Source organism: Tupaia chinensis, unplaced genomic scaffold (genome assembly GCF_000334495.1).
Source record: "Tupaia chinensis unplaced genomic scaffold, TupChi_1.0 Scaffold000516_1, whole genome shotgun sequence".
Classification (NCBI taxonomy): domain Eukaryota; kingdom Metazoa; phylum Chordata; class Mammalia; order Scandentia; family Tupaiidae; genus Tupaia; species Tupaia belangeri.
In genome coordinates this window covers 895918-916766 of record NW_006160029.1, presented here as the reverse complement: position 1 = coordinate 916766, position 20849 = coordinate 895918, and the positions used below count along the sequence as shown (strand labels likewise).

Genomic DNA, 20849 nt, shown 5'->3' with positions numbered 1-20849 from the left:
ATTTAATGTACGAATAATAATTTAAAAACATTTTTGAGAGGTTTTAACTATAGGGCACGTGCGCTCGCCAGACAGACAGAGAGAGACAGAGAAACAGAAACTGAGAAATCACCCCCCGGGGGGGATGGCCACGCCGCAATCCCTTCTCCTCCATTCTCCTCTCGGGATCTTGGGCACGCAAGCACACATGCCCAGCATGAGTTTTAAGCTACCGGGCCGGGAAGCAAACCGCGGTCGACTACATGGGAGTCCAGCGACATAGCCATTACGCCAACTGCTGGTCCCAATAATTTAAAAATTTTTAAAAATTTGTTAAAAAGCACCTATCCATAGTAGGTCACTGATATACTTAAAAGTAAAAATGAAAATTTTACTTAAGGTTTTACACACAGGTGCATTTAAATAGTAAACACATTTAAATCACCATATATACATATAAAAATCAATATATAAATGACATAAGTTAATAGTGAATAAACTGAGATACATGGTACCATCATGTCTAAATAATGAAGACTAAGGAAGGAGGGGAGATAAACTATTATTAACCTATCAAAATTGGAAAAAAGGTAGGAGATAAATTATGTGAGATTCTTCTTCAAAGTGAGTCATTATTGAATTGTTTATATAGTGTTTTTTTATAAATAGATAATGTTAAGTAAAGGCAAAAGATTCACCCTAACTAGCAAAATAAAATAAAATCCACTCATTCAGATTAATGTTGATGAAACACCTTAGTAGTGGTTCTTAAAACGTTGTAGAACTTCATTGAAAAATGATTGCTAAATGACATGCTAGACCTATGGAAGGAGAATTTTTTTTTTTTGAGGGGAGTAAGTCCTAATATATATGTTTTATAAAAATCAAACAATGTTTGTAATTTCATCTCTAGGTACTCCTAGTAGTAATGAAGGCAGTTACTTTAAAAAGTATAGTCTAAAAAGATGACATTTGAGCAAAGAACTGAATGAAAAACAGGAATGGTTATTATGAATATCTTCAAAAAAGTTTCAAGCCTAGGTAACCCAAAGTACAAAGACCTAAAAGAGAAATGAGCTTGGTGTGTCTGGCAAACAACAAGAAAAATATTTCTGGTATAAAATGAACAAAAACAGTAAAGAGAACAATAGCCTGTCCATAGCATGTGAGAAAGTGAAAGGTAGGGAGGACCAGGACATAGACAGAAGGGGTTTCCTTTGCCAGAAGAATATGGCTTCAGATGCAGATGGGAAGATTTACTATTGAGAAGTGAACAAGTTCTCTCCTACTGCTTCTGTTTTCTTGATGAAATAACAAGATGATTAACTAAAAGCAAGAAGGGCAGTAGAGATGTTTGTGTGTTGCAAACGAATATGATTCTCTTCCAGGAAAAATAGGAAGATCAACTAAGAAAGTCACTAGAAAATAATAAAGCAACTATTCCTTTCCTCCTTGCCTACAATTCCACCCTACTCAGAGTCCTGAAAGGAGGAAAATATCAGTTAGAACCTCTATCAGTTAAATGTAGGTTCTGCTGCATATAACCAAATAATGAACTCCAAATAATGAAACAACAAGGTTATTTTTTTCTTATGTAGAAAAAGGCCAGACCTACGCAATTCAGACGGGACAGTGGTTCCACAGTCTTCAAGGATCCAGGTTTTTATCACTCCATTCTGCCATCACTAGCTCTGGGCATCAACCTAGTGTGCCAGGCTGGTAGGAGAGTGGGACAAGTAGAGCTGACTTCTTCTTTCCTTCCTTTATAAATGACGGCCTGAAAGTCTGACACACTACTGTCATCCTAGCTCCAGGCATCAAACCTTCATGCCTGGCTGGAAGGACATAGAACTAGGCTCTTCCTTCCTTTATAAATGACTGCCTATAAGTCTGACATAATTCTGTCTCAGCTCATTAGCCAGAGATTGGTCAGACAGCCATACTTAGCCACAAAGAAGACAGGTGAATATCTCTCAGTGAGCTAAATGCTGATCTTCTTGCTACTAAGTAAGGAGGGAAGGATGAATGCTGGAGAGAATACTTGTTCTTGCCACATTAACATACTTCAGAGGCTTTCCCAATCCCTCTCTGCCATTAATACCATAATCAAGTGAACACCTGACTTAAGCCAAACCAGTAACAACATCTCTCTGAATATTTACATTTGGTACTCAGAAATCAAGTCAATTTACTTATAAAAAGCTAAACTGCAAGAAGACAGCAGATGAGAGCCTACAGAGAAAACACAGGTTTGCAGAATATAATAGAACAAAGGAACACAGAGTCTGAAGCTCCTGAGGAAGGAAAATGTATAACTTCTTGTCAAGTTGCTTTCTTATGGGAGCTGTACAGAATTCTTTCACCTAGATTCTGTGCAATTCCCCCATTCCTAAATAGAAATTTCTTCACTTGAGGTTTCTATTCCCTATAACCAAAGGATCATTGAGATATCTTATAAGAAAGTTATGATTCAATGTTATATGCATATGAAGTATTTCTGCATCTTCTATGAAACTTGTAGAAGACGTCCATTGTATTTTTCTTCACTCCTAGTGATAAGATTTCCTTTAAAATTTATACTATTTAAAAGCCTGAAAATAACTAGAAACTGACAACTTTCTTTTTAAAGTTCAGGTAATCCCAATTATATAATCTTTATTTTATTTCTTTTTGTCTGGCTGCCTGAAAGATACTGATCAAATTTATTATATATAGAATCTTCAGAAAGTTTATGAGAAATATGTATTATGAAAAAACTATACATGGATTTTAATCCTTTTATTTGCACCAAAATAAACTCACACTATAATTTGATTTTTTTCACAAATATTTAAGTCCTTTCATATAGTCACAGGCATCTATAATCTTTATTAATTTCTTCCATGAGAGAGACAAAGAGAGAAAGAGAGGGGCAGAGATGGAGATAGAGAGATGGAGAAATAGGTACCCCCAAAAGGGTCTTTACTCCATGATGGACCCCCAACCTGGGCCAGCCCGGATCACAAACACACACAGGACCAAGGGAGTCCTTGGATGCAAACCTGGGACCTTTCCATGTGGGATCCAACTGTATTATTGCTGTGGCACCATCTGGAACTTTATTTTTTTATATGCTTTTTTGTCTAATCAATCATTCATTCTCAAGTATATGGTATTCCTGTTGCCAACCACTGTGTAAGAATTGCTATGTGACAGACAGAGTTAGGCTCCAGGAACATGAAAATGAAGGAGAAATTATTTCTGTCTGCAAATATTCACAATATAGTGAAGGAGTAAGAGTTACAGACAATTAATTACAATTCAATAGGACAAGTGCTCTATTAGACATTCATGCAAAGTATTATAGTTGTTAAGTAGACAATACATATATCAGGAAAAATCCAAATACCAGGTTAAAAAGGACTAAATGTAAAATCATCATTTTTGCAAGTCAAGAATAATCAAACTCATCAATTTCATGTATATTGCCTTCTTGCTAAGATAAAACATTTTTTGGAGCCACTCCTTATGAAGAATAACATTTTGGGGACGGCAGGTGATATGAAGGTTAAGGAGCTAGACTCCCATGTGACCAACCATGGTTTGAGTCCTGGACCTAGAGGCTTGCTTTCTCACTGTCTCTCTGGTCAAATTAAGAAATAATAATAATAACAATAATTTTTTTAAAAAAAGGAATACCATGTTAGCATTAAATTCAATTCTTTAATTACTATTGCATGATTTCCCAATGTGGACTACATTGTTTTATTGCTCTTACTTGTTCTAGTTAAAGTTTTGTAATAATATCAATTGTAATATAAACCATAACCATCATTTGACATTTCTGGCAAGCTTCCACTTTTTTGTCTGTTTGGATCTTTAGAGCAAGAAATTTTTTATACTTTGGGCACAATTCTTTAGTGCCCAATAGTCTTAAGCTATTTAGAATAAAATTCCACTTTTAAAATCCTAAGTCAATTCATTTGAGAGCTAGATAATTCAAATCCAAGGAATCACCTTGAAAATAAAACAAAGGAAGAGTCCTTGGACTTCATTATATACTTCAGAAATACAACAACTCTACTGTTTTTACAATTAGATTTTATAGGCGGACAGGAAGCAGAGAAATGCACATGTTGGGGAAGATTCTCCTGTCAAATGGAGAAGACAGGCATTTGCATCTCTTTGGAATGTATTGATTTGTATTACCCTTGAGGGTTATAACCTATTGATCTTGCAGCATCAGTTATTTATAGGGAATGAAATTGTGCATAATGTAGTATTGAGCTTATGTAGCAAAAACCATTCTTCAAGTTTTTTAGCATTTGACAAGGTGTTCTCTACCTTGGAACAAATATAGTCACATTTGAGATATTCATCGTTTTCTTGTCTGCCTAGGCTGCACATTGTGAACTCACCTATAAATTAAATTGGCAAATATATTAATAATTTGCATAAGACATGGAAGAGAAGGGCCAGCCAAGATACTAAATTCTCCTTTATTTTACATAGTTAAAAGCACATGGAGGGACCAGCAGTTGGTGTAATAGCTATGTTGCTGGACTCCCATGTAGTCGACCACGGTTCAAATCCCGAAACCAGTGGCTTAAACTCATGTCGGGCGTGTGTGTGTGTGTGTGCCCAAGATCTAGAGAGGAGAATGGGGGAGAAGGAATTGTGGTGTGGCCATGCCCCTGAGGGGTGATTTCTCACTTTCTGTCTCTCTGTCTCTCTCTGGCGAGCACACGTACCCTATAGCAAAAAACCCCTCCAAAAAAAAAAGGAAAGAAAGAAAGAAAATACATGAAATTAGACAAGGACTTGAAGGACTATGATAATCAGTGATTTTCATTTTGCTGTCTCTAGCTAGCTCTTCTTTCTGTCCCTCCTTCCTCTGTTTGGAGAGTTTATCGCCCTTGAGATATCACTTAGCTTTTGCACATTCATTGAGTTCCTTCTCTGTGTCAAGCACTTGCTAGGTCCCAGGCTACTGAGATTAGTAAACCACAGCCTCTTTTCAAGTTGTAGTAAATGAGAGATGGCTGTATAAATAAATAAGGCCTGTGAGGCATATATTGCATACTTAACGACTGTAATACTGTGCAAGCATGTCTAGTAGAGCACTAGTCATAGTTAACTGCAATTGTTTACAACTCCTACTCCTACACTATATTGTAAATATTTGCAGACAGAAATAATTTCTCCTTTATTTTCATGTTCCTGGAACTTAACTCTGGCACATAGCAGTTCTTACACAGTGGCTGGCAACAGGAGTACCATATACTTGAGAATGAATGATTCAAAATACACACACACACACACACACACACACACATAAAATCAATTTCCATGGGGCCAGATGGTGCCACAGCAATAATACAGATAGATTCTAACATGGAAAGGTCCCAGGTTTGCACCTGAGGGCACCATTGGTCCTGTGTGTGTATGTGATCTGGCTGCCACAAGTTGGGGATGCATCACAGAGTAAAAATCCTGTTGGGATTACCTGTCTCTCTACCATTCCATCTTTGTCTTTGTTCCCCCTTTCTCTCTTATGGAAGAAATTAATACACTTTAAAAAAAAAATCCAAGTTCACTAAATGTTAGAATTTAAACTTCATGAAACCAGATTAGTCCAAAACTTAATATCTGCTATTGAACCCAAACATTTCCTGAAAATCAAAACAGAGCAGTACTAATCCATACTAAACAAATACTAATTGCAATTTTCTTTTAATTATTCAGAGACCAATTACCCAGTGTATGGATCTTGCATTTCTATTTGTTTTCCTCTCTTTTACTCTCTACTTCAATCCAGTACCTTGGGGAAAAAAAGGATTAAAGAAAGAAAGGCCCTACCCAGTTAATTTCACTCCTTGCTTGTAAATGTTTTGACAAGATGAAGAGCAAGACATTTAGAGATAATGATTCTAATGGTTTTAATCAGATTATTAGAGTATCTATGGATTTTGATCTTTGTAACTATACTGTCTTTTAAATTTGTACTATCATTTAAAAATGTTTAGAATCTTTTAAATTTTTGTTATTTAAATACTGAACTACCTTTTTGAATTTGCTAAAACAAAGTTTATATACTAAAGACAACTCTATACTTCGCAAAGTTGATCACAAAGTGAGCAAAACCAGAACTCAAAATGTAATTAGGCTCAAAAGTCCTCTAAGATTCGCTGGACTCCCACGTAGTTGACTGCAGTTTGTGCCTGGACCGGTGGCTTAAAATTCACGCCGGGCACGTGTGCGTGCATGCCCAAGATCCCGAGAGGAGAATGGAGGGGAAGGGATTGCGGCGGGGCCATCCCCCCTGGGAGGGGATTTCTTGCTTTCTGTCTCTTTGTCTCTCTCTCTCTCTCTGTCTGGCGAGCACACGTGCCCTATAGCAAAAACCTCTAAAAAAAAAAAAAAAAAGTCCTCTAAGACTGAGAAAAAGCTTATTAATAATTTTGAGAAGCCTAGAAATATGGAGAGGGAGGATTTTATTTTCAAAGTTCCCTAATAAATCCTAGGTACAGATTTCAAATCCAACAAAAAAAGACTTGAGAGACTAAAATTAGCAACAGTTCATTTACATGTTCATCCAGGCCTGAGAAAGTATGAAAACATTATTTAAAGTTTAATCAAGTCATTAGATCTTCAACCTCAACTTCAATATTCGTATCTAAATTCCTAGTGCTATCGTTATAGTAAGATATTTCACACTCAGTCAACTTAACATAGCTTGTCAGTAAAATACAAACTCTACTTAAATTGACCAAACAAGGGAGTTTTTTTCATGAGAAATGAATAGTGTGGCACCATCAACTGTCACAGAGACACAAGATGGCTGCTAAAAACAGAACCTGTTCAAACACCATGACTATTACTTTAGTTAACTTTGAAAGATTATTATCAGATATTTATTGATTGTGATTTGAGGGTATGTGTCAAGAGTTCCTTTATTTAGATTTCAATTTGGTGACAACAGCTTAAAAGAATAATTATTAAAAATCGATTTCTAGATAATAGAAATGACACAATAAAAGACATCATCTCCATAATAATTATAATCATCAAAAATAACTGGATTTTTAAAAAGATTTTTGTCTGTTAGTTATGTCTAATTTTATTGCTTAGTCATTTATTATGAATCAATACACAGATGCTATAAACAAGCAGGAAAGACGACTCTATTTGGTTTACATGATTAATTTGCAGCAATTTAGCTCCACCTACAGGCAAAAAAGGATTCTTTACGCTTTAAAATCAGACTTAAAAGAGAAACTGCAACTATCCCAACTTTTAATCAACCTTGGGTGCATATTAGAATAATCTGGGATGTTTTTATAATTTTCTTATAGTTCTATATCAACTATTCTGATTAACTTGATCAGGGTGGGACCTGTATTCAGGTGATTCAAATGTATAGACAAGAAGATGAGATACTGATTTAATTTCTTTACCAGCAAACATCTTTTAAAACATTAGGAGTACTAAAATATCATATTATTTTCTTCCAAATTACTTGATTCCCACTATACTGACCATTTTATCTTTTTCCAGATCAAAATCAACTTCAAATGCCTTATCCTTGCTGGAATGCAAAACAGTAAGATTTGACCCTATAAAATATCCTCCACTTTTACATTATTTCATACCTCAGAAATAATCAAGAGAGTTTATGTTTGCTGGATAGTAGGACTGCTAATCCTGGATGCATATGAGAATGATATGTATTTAGAAATAAATGGGAAGTAAAGAAGTAGGGATAGGAAATTCAATGAACTGGGTTTGTTTTTACTCTTGAATGCTGGGAGAGGTTTAAGCCTATTCACAAGCTCAGAGAAAGATCCAGCAAAGACAGAAAACTGAAGACAAAGGAAAGAGAATCACTTCAGATGGGTAGAGAATCCTCTGCCTTTAAAGCAAAGGAGGAAGTAAGAAATGGTCTGAGAGGGTAAAGAGGGAAAGAAAAAGGAATAAGAGTTAAAGAAGTTTATTACTATTTCATAAATCAGGAAGTCAGGTGACCTTCTGAGAGTTTGAGGTTCAAAATAAACACTGTGGATAGTGAGTAATAAAGAAGCATTAAAGGCACAACCAAGGCTATTGCTTAGAAACCCATAATAATTCCAATTTATACATGGCAGTGTAATTGTGCTGAGCAACATCCATAGTCAAGACACAGGCACAGAGAACGTATGCTAGATAAGACAGAGAGTAGGATAGGTAAATCGAAAAAGGAGACAAGGGGCTAGAAAAGGACTAGAAATCCTAGAGAAGTCAGAACAGGTAGAAGGTACCTATTTGGTTTCCTCCCTGAAACTCCTAAGTACTTTTGTCAAGGCACAACTGGAGATGTGGTTGGAAATACATCATTCAGGTAAAGATTCTACTGTATGTAAACTTATTGAAAATTATATTGCTAATTTTATCCTCAGCTTAAATATTAAGTCTTCAATAAACTTGCTTGTAAGTTTTAACATCCAAAGTGATAAACAATTTTAACAGATTCCAGATGTTTCTTTCCAAGTAGAAGCAATACCACAAATGCTCGGTAAAATTACACTTTCCATGGCTCCTTGCCTAATAGGCTGGTGGGTCCATGTTGTCTCTGATCATACTGGTCAAATCAGAAAATGACCCAAAGCACAGACGAACAGTTTGCATAAATCAAGAGCATCGATTTTATTTATTTTTCTTTTTGAGAGGTTTTTGCTATAGAGTGCATGTGCTCACCAGAAAGATAGAGAGAGACAGAGAGATAGAAAGGGAGAAATCACCCCCCGGGGGGGATGGCCACACCACAATCCCTTCTCGTCCATTCTCCTCTTGGGATCCTGGACATGCATGCACACGCGCCCGGCGTGAGTTTAAGCCACCCGGTCTGGGACTCGAACCGTGGTCGGCTACATGGGAGTTCAGTGGCACAGCCATTATGCTAACTGCTGGCCCTAAGAGCACTGATTTTTAAATAGATAACAATTTCACACTGACATCCTCTCTGGCTGGTAGCTATTATAACTCATCTTACCTAAGTAGGATTTTGCCTTAAATAGCATTATCCTTTTTACCACGTTATAATTCTTAAGACTGTTACAAGTTTCATGGTTTGTTTTTTGCTTTCTTTTGTTTTTAACCATAAAATTAACTCCAGAGACTTAAACTATAGAGAAATTGGTATAACTCACTAAAAATATTGATTTTGGAAATATTCTGAACTCAAAATGTGTGGTCGTGAGATGATTGTGGAAATTTCTAGAGTAGAGACAAAAACTGTATTTATTTTCCATAAAATCTGTACTATCTCTTCTATCCCGACCTCCTTATTTTTCTTTTGTTTTCATTGTGGGTAGGGGAGAAGGAGAGAGAGAACATGAATATAGAAAATTGAGTGTAACAAGGGAACAGTTACAAATGTTTGCTATTTGCACCATTTATAAAGGAACATTTTGCCAATTATTTCATCTAGAACAATCCAGTAATGTTTATAATACACATATATTTACTTGAAATGTTTGGGCTGGTCCTAAAGTCCAAAAAGCAGCAAGATCTCACATAGCTGTCCACAATCTGAATTCCAACTGAGGAGTCTTGAAAAACATGCAAGGCACATGCATATGTATGCCTGAAATCCCAACAGGATGGAGATATGGAGGAGAGGAGACTGGAGCATGACCATACCCGTTGGGGTAGAGGGGTGTTGGGAGTTCTTTCTTCCTCTCTGTCTTACACACACTTTGACAATTATTAAAAAAAAAAAATGTTTAAATCACCTTTGGGGATTTAATTAATGATTTAATTTACTATTCTTGTTAGATTTGCAAAGCACTTAAATAAATTTTTGCCCTCTATAGTTAATATTCAAAATACTTACAAATTTAAGGTCATGTGATTTTAGTTTTGCAATTATCCTTAATTATAAAAAGGGGAAAATTTTAATATGTAAGAAATTATCATGTTAATAAAAACTTCAAATGATAAATCAGGAATATCTCTTCTATTGTAAATAACACACACCTATGTGACACATTCTTTTTTTGGGGGGGGAGAAGTTTTTGCTATAGGGCGCATGCGCTTGCCAGACAGACAGAGAGAGACAGAGAGATAGAAAGCGAGAAATTACCCCCCAGGAGGGATGGCCACGCCGCAATTCCTTCTCCTCTCGGGATCTTGGGCACGTACGCACACGCGGCCAGCGTGAGTTTAAGCCACTGGGTCCAGGACTCGAACCGCGGTTGACTACATGGGAGTCCAGCGACATAGTCATTACGCTAACTGCTGGTCCCATGTGACACATTCTTTAGAATAACCAGTCTCCTGGTTCACTGCCATCCTTAAGCCTCCTAACTTGCCTCCTCTAGTGTTCTCTTTGTTATGGATTGAATGTTTTTGATACGTTGAAGCCCCAACCCCAATGTAATGTTATGTGGAGGTAAAGGATAGGGGAGGCTATTAGGTTTGGATGAGGTCATGAGAATGGGAGCCGTATGATGAGATTATGTGTCCCTATAGGAACTCTCAAGAGTTTTTTCTCCAGAATTCTTTCTCTCTCCACCATATGAGGACACAGCAAGAAGGTGGCCATCTTTATAAGCAAGGCAGAGAACCCCCAGGAACTGAATGGCTAGCACTCTGATCTTAGATTTCCCAGCCTCTAGAACTGTGAGAAATATAAATAACTGTTGTTTAAGCCACCCAGTCTATGGAATCTTGTTATAGCAGCCAAAGATACCCCTCCATCAATCCATTCTTTTATACTAAATACGACTCAATACATCATTTACTGGTAAAAACCTTTTCAATGTCTCCCTACATTCTCATGATAAAGATCTTATTTTTAAAATCTAGCCATCAATGCCATGTTTACTTTGCAGGCCAAAATCACAGAGAATACACTAAGAGAGTAACCTTTTGTTTTAAGAATAGACACTTTCAGAAAATGCAATCTGCTTGACGTTTTTATATTAGGAAACCTATTTTTAGAAAACACTTATGAAAATTATATTCAAAATAAGCTTTATTTAGTTCTTACAGAAAATTCAGCTTCACTAAATTTTAATTTATATTAACTGTAGGGCACATAAGTATTTGAAATTGTATTAAAGCCAATGAGACGAAGTTGAGGGCCTAAGAAACACTTAATTATCACACAAATAAATTTTTAGTTCATCTATTAATCTTTTTAAAAATATTTTTGTCACATTCCAAACGTAAGTTAAAAATTCATAATTCTTAAAAAAATCAGAAATGCATAGGTTGACTCCATAGTTCAGAGGTTAAGAGAGCTAGACCCCATACGCCTGACCCGAGTTTGACTCCCAGCCCCAACATATTGAAAACATACCAGGTGTGCGTGTTTGAGTTTGTATGTGTGCACGCACACACGTGTGTGTGCACACATGCGTGCCCCAAATTCTGGTGGGATGGAGAAATGCCAAGACAAAAGTATTGTGACAAAGACCACACCCATTGGGGGGGTTCTTTCTCTCTCTCTCTTTCTCTCTAGCAATTGAACATGCCCTCTGGTAATAAAAAAAAAAAATCAGAAATGCATGTATTGAGTGAGGGCAAGAAAAACAATTATGTATCCTTAATTATATTTGTGAATTGACTTAAAATTAAGGGGCTCTTCAACTTCATGTGTGTAGCAATATGTATAAGATCACTAAAATCTTCAGTTAATATTGGTCCAAAGTTAATCTACTATATTCAGTGATTCAACAACGGTTACTTATGTTTCAGATGAATGTTGCTTAGGGAAAAAAAAGATACATAAAACTACTTCTAAGCACCATTTCTGAATGTAAAAATTTTTACTTTCAGTGGAAATTTTTGCAAGTCACTTTTTAAATATATATATTTATTGTTTTATTGCCACATTAGAAATGAAAACAAACTTTATTTTTAATTTGACCAGAGAAAGACAGAGAGAGAGAAAGGGAAAGTGAGAAAGCAAGTCTCCAGGTCTAGGACTCAAACCACAGTTGGCCATGTGGGACTCCAGCACCTTTATCCACCACACCACCTCCTGGCCCTGCAAATCACTTTTATTTGTGCTTACACAAATGAAAAACTTAAGGGAGCTATGCAATGACACCATGGAAATACTTTTTAAGTTTTTGTACTTGAGGTTGAGAAACGTTATCAAAAAAAGGAATGTTATTTATATGTAGTTACATCTTTCTTATTGCCAAACATAGGGCATCTGAAGAAAACAACTACGTTTATTTTCCTTTATGTGAGAGAAAGAGGGAAGTAAAGAAAGAGATAGACACAGAGAGACAGACAGAGACAGAGAAACAGAGAGAGGCATGTTTGACAGGGTCTTACTGTATTGCAATCTCCTGCCTCAGGCTCCCAATTAGCTAGGATTTCAGATGCCAGGAGAAGTCAGGCACTTTAAGCTTCCAAGTGGTGGCACTATTTGTGTGCTATCACGGCCAAGCCCTGTTATTTTTTTAAAGCAACATTATTTAAATTGTATAAAATTGTAAGAATTGGATTTGGAAATGAAGGAGAGAGCTTTTCAATTAAGCTGCATTTCAGGAGAATAAAATGTTAAGTTACAACATCCAACAAATTTTTATCACCAGACTGAACTTCTCATCATTTGCTATGATTCCTTTTATGATACTGCTGAGCTTAGGAGGAGCATATGGTACTTGGTAAATCAGACTTGAGGACATATACAGGAATGTTTTCAGGCACATACTATTCCTTCATCAATTTGACAGATTTTACTTACCTTAATTATTTGAGGATATCTCTTTTCTTTCTATAAAATTACTCTACTTCTCTCATTGGCATTAAACAAACACAGTCTTCAAATCTAGCTGATATATATTGCTTACATTATATATAAGAATGTATAGAATAAATTATTGTTTGGGGGCTGGCAGGTGGCATGGTAGCTAAGGGCACTAGAGGCCCACATGGCTGACCATGGTTCAAGTCCCGGACCTGTTGGCTTGCCTTCTCACTTTCCCTCCCTCTCTCTCTCACTCACTCTCTTTCTCTCACTCTGTCCATCTCTGGCTATATTAAAATAAATAAATAAACAAATAAAGTTGAATAAAATAATTCTTAAAAAATTATTATTTGATAAATAGCTAGAGGAAAAGATTTCAAATGTTCCCAACACAAAGAAATGATAAATGTTTGAGATGATGAGTATACTATATTTACTCTAATTTGATCATTATACAATATATTTCTCTATTGAAAAGTCACACTGTACCCCATAAATATTGTACAATTATCATCTGTCAATTAAAAATTTAAAACAACAACAAAAAACTATAGAGAGAAAGAAAGAAAGGTTCAGAAAAAAATTAAGTGGAATTTGACTTCTAGGACCATTGCTATATTTACTTCATTCTATTTTTTTAAGCTTCCAAATGGATCAATTTGTACAACTCTTAAATTTATCAAATATTATAAAAATGACATTTATAAATTAGTTGAATAGAGGACTCAATTAAAATTAAGTATACAAAACCAAAACTCTGATACCTAAAAGTGCAATAATTGATCACTTGCCTGCGGCTGACTGATTTCTTCTCTGCTTCTCCCTCACCAGCTGACTTAACATTGGCACTTGTGTCCTTTTTTAATTTTTTTGCAATTCTTTCTCTCATCAGATTCTTTTCATCACCATCCATATATTCATCATGCTCTGCACTTTCATCTTCTCCATCCTGTAGAAATTGAAACTGAGTATTTGCCAAGCATTCAATTTCCCCTTTCATTTCCAGAGCTTCCACCTAGACACTCCTTGTTGCATTGTAGGCCAGGTTTTGGTTTTGTTTTGTTCTGAATTAATAAGAGTTTGAAGAGTCTGACCCATGGCCCCCTTGGGTCTGCTCTAGCCAACTCTGTAAGGATGGAATACCCCAGTAAGTGTTGTTTGCTTGATCCACATCTAGCTCCTTTGTGTAGCACAAACTGCTCATTTGGTCACCCAAGACACTGTGTCTATCTACAATGCATTCCTATTCTTACCCTGCTGGGAAAGTGGCTTCTGGAGGCAGTTAGACAGCACATGGACCTCAACCAAGGATTAACTCAAGCAGAAGTGTAGTGGAAAAACAGATTTATTTTTATACGCCAAGCCATACAAATCACTCCTCTTCTGAAAACCCTCCAGTGGATCCCCAACTCACTCAAAGACTTACACAATTTATACCTCCCTGTTATAATTTATAACTCTCTCCCAGCAACACTAGCCAACATTGCAGTTCTCTGCAGCCCGAACACTTGTATTCCAGATATCCACATTGCTTCTTTTTCATTTTCTTCAGATCTTTGCTCAAATGTGACCCTCTCAGTGATCACCTGATTAAAATGGAAGAACCACCCACCTACCTCTAGTCCTCTCTATTCCCCTGCCCTGTTTTCTTCCAAAGCAATCTGACATGCTGTGTATATTAATTACTTATGGTTACTGTCTGTCATCAAATTAGAGTAAATATTCTATGAGGGTTAAAATTCTGGCCTGTTTTGCTTACGGCTTGTATCTTCAACTTCTAGAATACTACCCAGCATTAATAAAGGGAAGAGTTACGGTAAAGGAAAGGGAAAAGGGCAAAAAGAAACAAGCGACCCCAGTGAATCATTTTCCTCATGTGAATCTTTAATCTGGTGAACTGAGGGGAAGCAGGATTCCTACTTGAAGGTTGAGGATTCCTACCACAGTGGTTCTCAAAGCCTGGTCCTCAAACTACATTGAATGTTGGTTTGTTAAAAATGTAAACTCTTAGCTTTTATCACAGACTTACTGAACCAAAATTTCTGGGAACAGAGACAATTCTATTTTTAGAATGTTTAAGTAATTCTTAAGCACTAAAAGTTGATAACCACTGACCTAGGCCTTTCATACTTGGGCCTCAGGAAATTGTAAATAAAAAAATAAATACAAACCCTATAAATTCATACAATTTTGCTCATGTATGTAGTGCATTTTCCTGGGAAAAGATCTACAGTATGAGTCCATTTAAAGGCTCCGGGATAGGAGCTAGGTTTGAGAATATACACTGCCCTTAGATGATCTTGCCCACAGTCCTAATCTTAAGAGCAAATCTATGTTTATATCCTGTCCTTTACCTTGAATCTATCTTCTAGACACACATTATTATTACTAAGAGTCTAGAAGTTATTTCAATCTCAAAATGTATAAAGTTAATCTCATTATTTTTCATTTTTTTCTCCCTACCTCAAATAGATGAGTACCTCTTGTGTACTCATTTAATAAGTTGCCCAAACCAGGAAGTGCGTGGTTGTCTTAGACCACTCCTCCCTCATTTCATAGTATGGAATCAGTCACCTCCTACATCTCTTTCAAGTCTACAAGTCTACCTCTTTGCCTTCTGACAACTGCATTGTATTTCATGCTCTCCTTCTTTAGTAGCTTCCCAGTGGCTTTTGTTGATACTAGTCTGTTTCCTCTAATCTGTCTTCTATAATATTGCTACAGATAATTTTTCTAAGATGCAAAGTTGACCATAACACCCCCTTTTTTAAATTTTTCTTCCTCCCTTTCTTTTTTCTCTTCACTTTTTTTTTTTTTTTTCTTGCTAGAAGGTGTGTGCTTGACAGAGATGGGAGAGAGAGGAAAAGTGAGAAAGCATCTTCACAGGGAATGGTCATGGCACAATTCCTTCTCCTCCATCTCTCCCTCCTTTCAGGACTTGGGGCATGCAGGCACATGTGCTCAGCATGTTTCTTAAGCCCCTGGGTCTGAAACTTCAAAACTATGTGTCGACCAATTGGGATCTGGCTGCCTTATCCACCAGGACAGAGAGCTACCCATACCCTTCTTTTTGACAAATACGGGGCTGGCCCTAGAGCCTAGTGGTTAAAGGAACCAGATCCCACAAGGCTGACCATGATTTAAATCCTGGCCCCAGTGGCTTGGAAAAATATGCTAGGCATATGTGTGTGCAGAAAAGACTGTGACAGGATAACATCCCATTGGATGGTTCGTTCTCTCTCTCTCTCCCCCAGCAAGTGCATGCCTCTGGCAATTAAAAACAAAAACAAAAAGGAAATACCCTTCAACAGGTCCTCATTGCTTTTAGAATGCATTCAAATTCCTCACCATGCTCCATGAAGCTCTATAAAATTTTCCTGCCACCCTACTTCCCCAACTTCATTCCACTCTCCCTCATGTCATTACATTCTAGTCACACTCGCCAGCTTGCAGCTCCTGGAACACAACAGAATCCTTCTTGCTTCACAGCCTTTTGTATATGTCGTTCTTTTGACCTTTGGTACTCCCCTTCCCTGCTCTTTCCAAATCAGGGTCCTTCCAACTTAAAATCTCAGCTTGTATTTCCTAAATAAAGTACATGTTTTCCTTATGTCCTTGCTTTAGTATATGCTGTTTTCTGAGCTAGCAGGACCCCATCTTTTACTACTTTCTTTTTTGATTTAGTTATCAGCTAAATCTCCCATAAGACATAACACTGCATCAACTCTTCCAGAAAGGTTTTCTCGAGAAGGTCAGAAATTCATCTTCTCACTATTATTCAAAGCCAAAGAGAACTCTCTCTTTTGACTACAGTAATACATATATCTGTGCTTATGCATGTAAAGTTATGTACTTCTTACTGAATTATACAATACACAGATCAATGGGTTTTTACATACAGTGGCACATGGATAACTTGAAAAACTTGATCTCTAAGACATAAAAAAAAAATCTTACCTCTGTTTTATTAGTTTTATTAGCTAGTACAACAAATAAAGAAAGGTCACTATAGACCTGTATGGAAATCTTCAGAAATATGTGTATAAAAATGAATATTACTATAAATAATTGAACCAGTCATTGCAATAATATCATGTATTAGTAGTATACCTAACCAACAACATTTAAACTTTGAATATAAAACAATAACATCTGAATTTTGAGTATTCATGTAATATCTGAGGGACTCAAAAAGCAGCCTAGAAATTCATGTGTAAGATTGTTATTGTGTGTGCTTACACACATATGGAAAGAAATATTCCAATAGCAAAATAAATTATTTAAAATTTTACACATATAATTATAAATGTAGTTATACATTACTTTCTAAGGAAAATATTTTTTATAAAAATGTGTACTTTCTATAGACTGTTCAAACTATATTCATATTAAATTAATACTCACATTATCTAAATCTCCTGCTGCATCACTTTTCTCACTACAAAAAAAAGTAAAACAAAATTTAGCTTTATACTTTATATTTTTCTAAAATGTAAAGTTGACCATAACACCTATTTTATTTAACAAATAGTACCTCTTTGAAACTAATAAAATTATTTAACAATTCAAAAATTTAGAATAGTTTGCTGGGATCAGTATTTTAAAATTTATTTCAACACAGCAACTTCTGAATGGCATTGTAGAGCAGATGGAAATGTTCTGAAAGGAAGTCATTTTTTATAAATAGAATAAGAGGTATGTTTCATTAGTAGACCGACGAATTCACTGGAATAAAAAAATTGAAACAATGTTCAATAGTGCTATTTTTATGAACAAAGATCTGCAGAAAACAATTTGTTCTATTGGCTTTTTGTATTTTTGCTGAAGAAACCAAATTCTTCAAATAAAAGAATGTTAAGAAAAGGTTGTTTTAAATTAGGATTTTTGAAAATGAGCTAAACTCAGTACCATAGTATTTTAGTCCCCATTTGAGGCACAGGTACCATATACCACGTTCAACTATACTCAACACTAACACATCTTCCCTTCTCAAAGAGAAGCAGCAAAGATAGTAAGTCAATTTTCTGTCAATCTGAGAGTATAAATAAGAATTAACACTGGGACCCACAAATGGCATAATGGTTATGTCACTGGACTCCTGCATGGTCAGCTGTGGTTCAAGTCCCAGACCCAGAGGCTTGAAACTCATGCAAGCATGTGTGTATGATGCCCAAAATCCTGAGAGAAGAATGGAAGAGAAGGGACTGTGGTGTGGCCACCCCCTTTTGGGAGTGATTTCTTGCATTCTGTCTCTTTGTCTTTTTCTCTCTCTCTGGCAAGTGCACACACCCTATAGCAAAAAATCTCTCTAAAAAAAAAAAAAAAAAAGAATTTACACTGATAGAATGGGCCAAAGATTTGGTGACTTTTTCATAAAAACCTTACACTCTTGTTTTGCTTACCAGGATACCAACCGGGACAAAAATGCTTCAAGAAGAAAATTAGCAGAGAAACTTTGACTTAAACATTACACTGTCAGAGCAAACAGTAGTCAAACTACCTAAGATTTCAAAGTTTAACAATAGAATTTAAATATAATTAGTTCAATGGAGGTATATAGTAAGAAGAGGAAAAGTGACTAGAGTGGTTCTATCCATGAAGCTAAAAGTCTTCTACCTCCATTATCAAAATACTTTATATTTTTGTCTGGGTTTTAAATATATGACTCATGAGAACTGAGTGTTTACTTACAAATAAATAATAAAATGACTTGAGTGAGAAAGTAAAAATGTAGGATCACACTAGCACCAGACTAACCTTTCAACAGCTGGAACAGAACTGAGATGCGGATCATCCTTAAGCAAGTCATGACTACTTTTGCTTTTTCCCTTCATGCTCTGGAAAGAAATGTACAGTATAATCATGAATGGGGAAATAGTCTTCCAAGAGGACAAGTTAACAAAATTTACAAAAAATTTAGCACTGACATAATGTGGTTAGCCAAAGATGTGTTCCTGAAAAGTTCAGTATAAACTAAACCTTTGATAGAAAGATGCTCCTCTTCCATTGATTGAAAATACCATTTTAGAAATGCCTTTTCTTTCAAAAACTGATATATCATTAAAAATAAGTCTATTGATTATCAACTCCAAGCACTAAGTCCTCATCATTATTCACATACAACCAAACCAGTTCATTTAATAACCCATACATTATAACTTAGGATAAAAGATAACAAGAACGCCAGCTGCTGGTGTGGTGGATGGTTGGATCCCATATAGCTGCCTGCCTTGTTTAAGTTCCAGACTCAGCAACTTGAAAAACATGCTGTGAGTGTACATATGTTCCTAAAATCCTGAAAGAAGAAGTAGAGAGGAGGTTGTAGCATAGCTATTCTCATGGAGGGAGTGCACTTTCTCACTACTTCCTATCTCTCTCTCTCTTCTCTGACAATCACATGTACACTGTAAGCAAGAACAAAAACAAAACAAAAACAAAACCACAAGAGCAATTTGAAATAAATGCATAGTGTTATTCTTTAAATGTATTGTCTATACTGCACAGAAGCATTTTTTAAAAACGCACCAATGCACGCAAGTAAGTGCTCCAAAGAGGTACTATTTATGAAAAATAGATACACAGAAGAACCTCTCAAGTATGAAAATGAACATTATCAATTAATAAATATTTATTAAATCATTTCATTTCAAAGTTCATGTTCTCAATAAGTTTATATTTTACTAGAAAACAAGACAAAAGAAGATACAGGAAATAGAACTATAAAATTAGAACTATCACTATTATTATAATTTATTAATAAGTGTACCCTTTCTGCCAAGTGCCATGCCACAGACAGTATTCCCCCTGCTTCATGCCCCCTCTCCCCAAATGAAAATAAAAGATATGAGCATTACTGGCTCTGTTTAAGAAAAGGTTAAAGAAATTAAGTAATTTACTGAAGGTTACAAAGCTAGTCAGTGGTAGAGGATCTAAGACTTAAATCGAGGTCTATTTGATAATAATTTCAAAAATACAAATGTATCCATTTTTTCCCCCTACAGGCCTCTATAGACCCAAACATTGGCCTGGTTTTAGAACTGTCATCTGCTATCCTACAATTTCCCCATGCAGGGTAGGAATCTTGTATCTTGAGGTAGGAAGCTACTCACCATCCCTACACCACGATTAATCATATAATAGTGAACAGTAAAAGTAGGAGTTGACAGAAAGAAAGAATACTTTGCATTTCTTTTTTCCTCTTTTTTTTTTATTTTTTTTATTATTATTATAAATTTTTTTTCTTTTCTCATCACAACACACATATGAATTTTCCATCCAAAATACACTGTGCATTGGCTCAATCAAGCACATCAACATATATGTTCTCAGCAAATGATTTCCCAATTTTTGTGTCCTGCATACCTTGCCTTTTGTTTTGCCATCCTAGGTTCCCCATCCCCACCCTCTGCCATGTCCCATCTTCCTCCTCCATTGTCCCTGACATTCATGATTGCCCTCAATGGCTTCCGCCCCCCCCCATTCAATTGTTCTACCAATGAACTCAATTAGTCTAAGTATATCCACTAGCTAGCACAGCTGACATATCCTTACACATGTATCCAAATCTGATCCTAGGCATAAACCCCAGGGAGTAGAATGAACATATTATAAAGTAGGTTGTGTCCACTCTCTTCAGTCATCAAATGTGCATTTTTTTTTTCCTCCTGCTTATTATTATTTTTTTTATTTTAAATTATATTGCCTAACACTCATTCCCTGAGTATCATCACAACACACCAAGTGTAGTCTCCCATCTAGGATAAACTGCATAGTGTCTCAATCAAGCATGTCGTCACCAATACTGTTCCATTTCTACTTTCATACATATAAATATGTTTTTTATCCTATGTTTGACCCTCAGCCCTTTCCCCCTCTCCCAATTACTCTATCTCTGCTATAGACAGCTATCCTCCAGAGGGGTCATTGAAAATGCGATACCTGCGAGTAGAGGGAGAGGGGCCAGGAGTCCAAAGTTTTTAACAATAGGGAAAATAGATTCCATTCAAGGTTGGATCAAGTGTGGGTCTCGTGCAGTTCCGCAACTGTAGGTGAGTCTCCATGGAATACAGTCTCCGGAAGGCAGTTCTGGCAAGCAGAGTTGACCATCAGTTGATGCGGCACAGCAGCCATCTTGTGGTTAGCAGGA

At 36.1% G+C, this 20849-nt stretch overlaps 1 protein-coding gene across 1 annotated transcript in view; it reads right to left on the bottom strand.

Annotated features, from left to right (window-relative positions):
- Positions 1 to 20849, bottom strand: part of CWC27 (CWC27 spliceosome associated cyclophilin) — a 239838-nt gene that overhangs the window by 178552 nt on the left and 40437 nt on the right. The window contains exons 8-10 of the mRNA XM_027775064.1: positions 18461 to 18540; positions 17108 to 17141; positions 13468 to 13652 (exon numbers count right to left, since the gene is read on the bottom strand). Of these exons, the coding sequence (XP_027630865.1) occupies positions 13468 to 13652; positions 17108 to 17141; positions 18461 to 18540 (299 nt within the window). The remainder of the gene's footprint in view (positions 1 to 13467; positions 13653 to 17107; positions 17142 to 18460; positions 18541 to 20849) is intronic.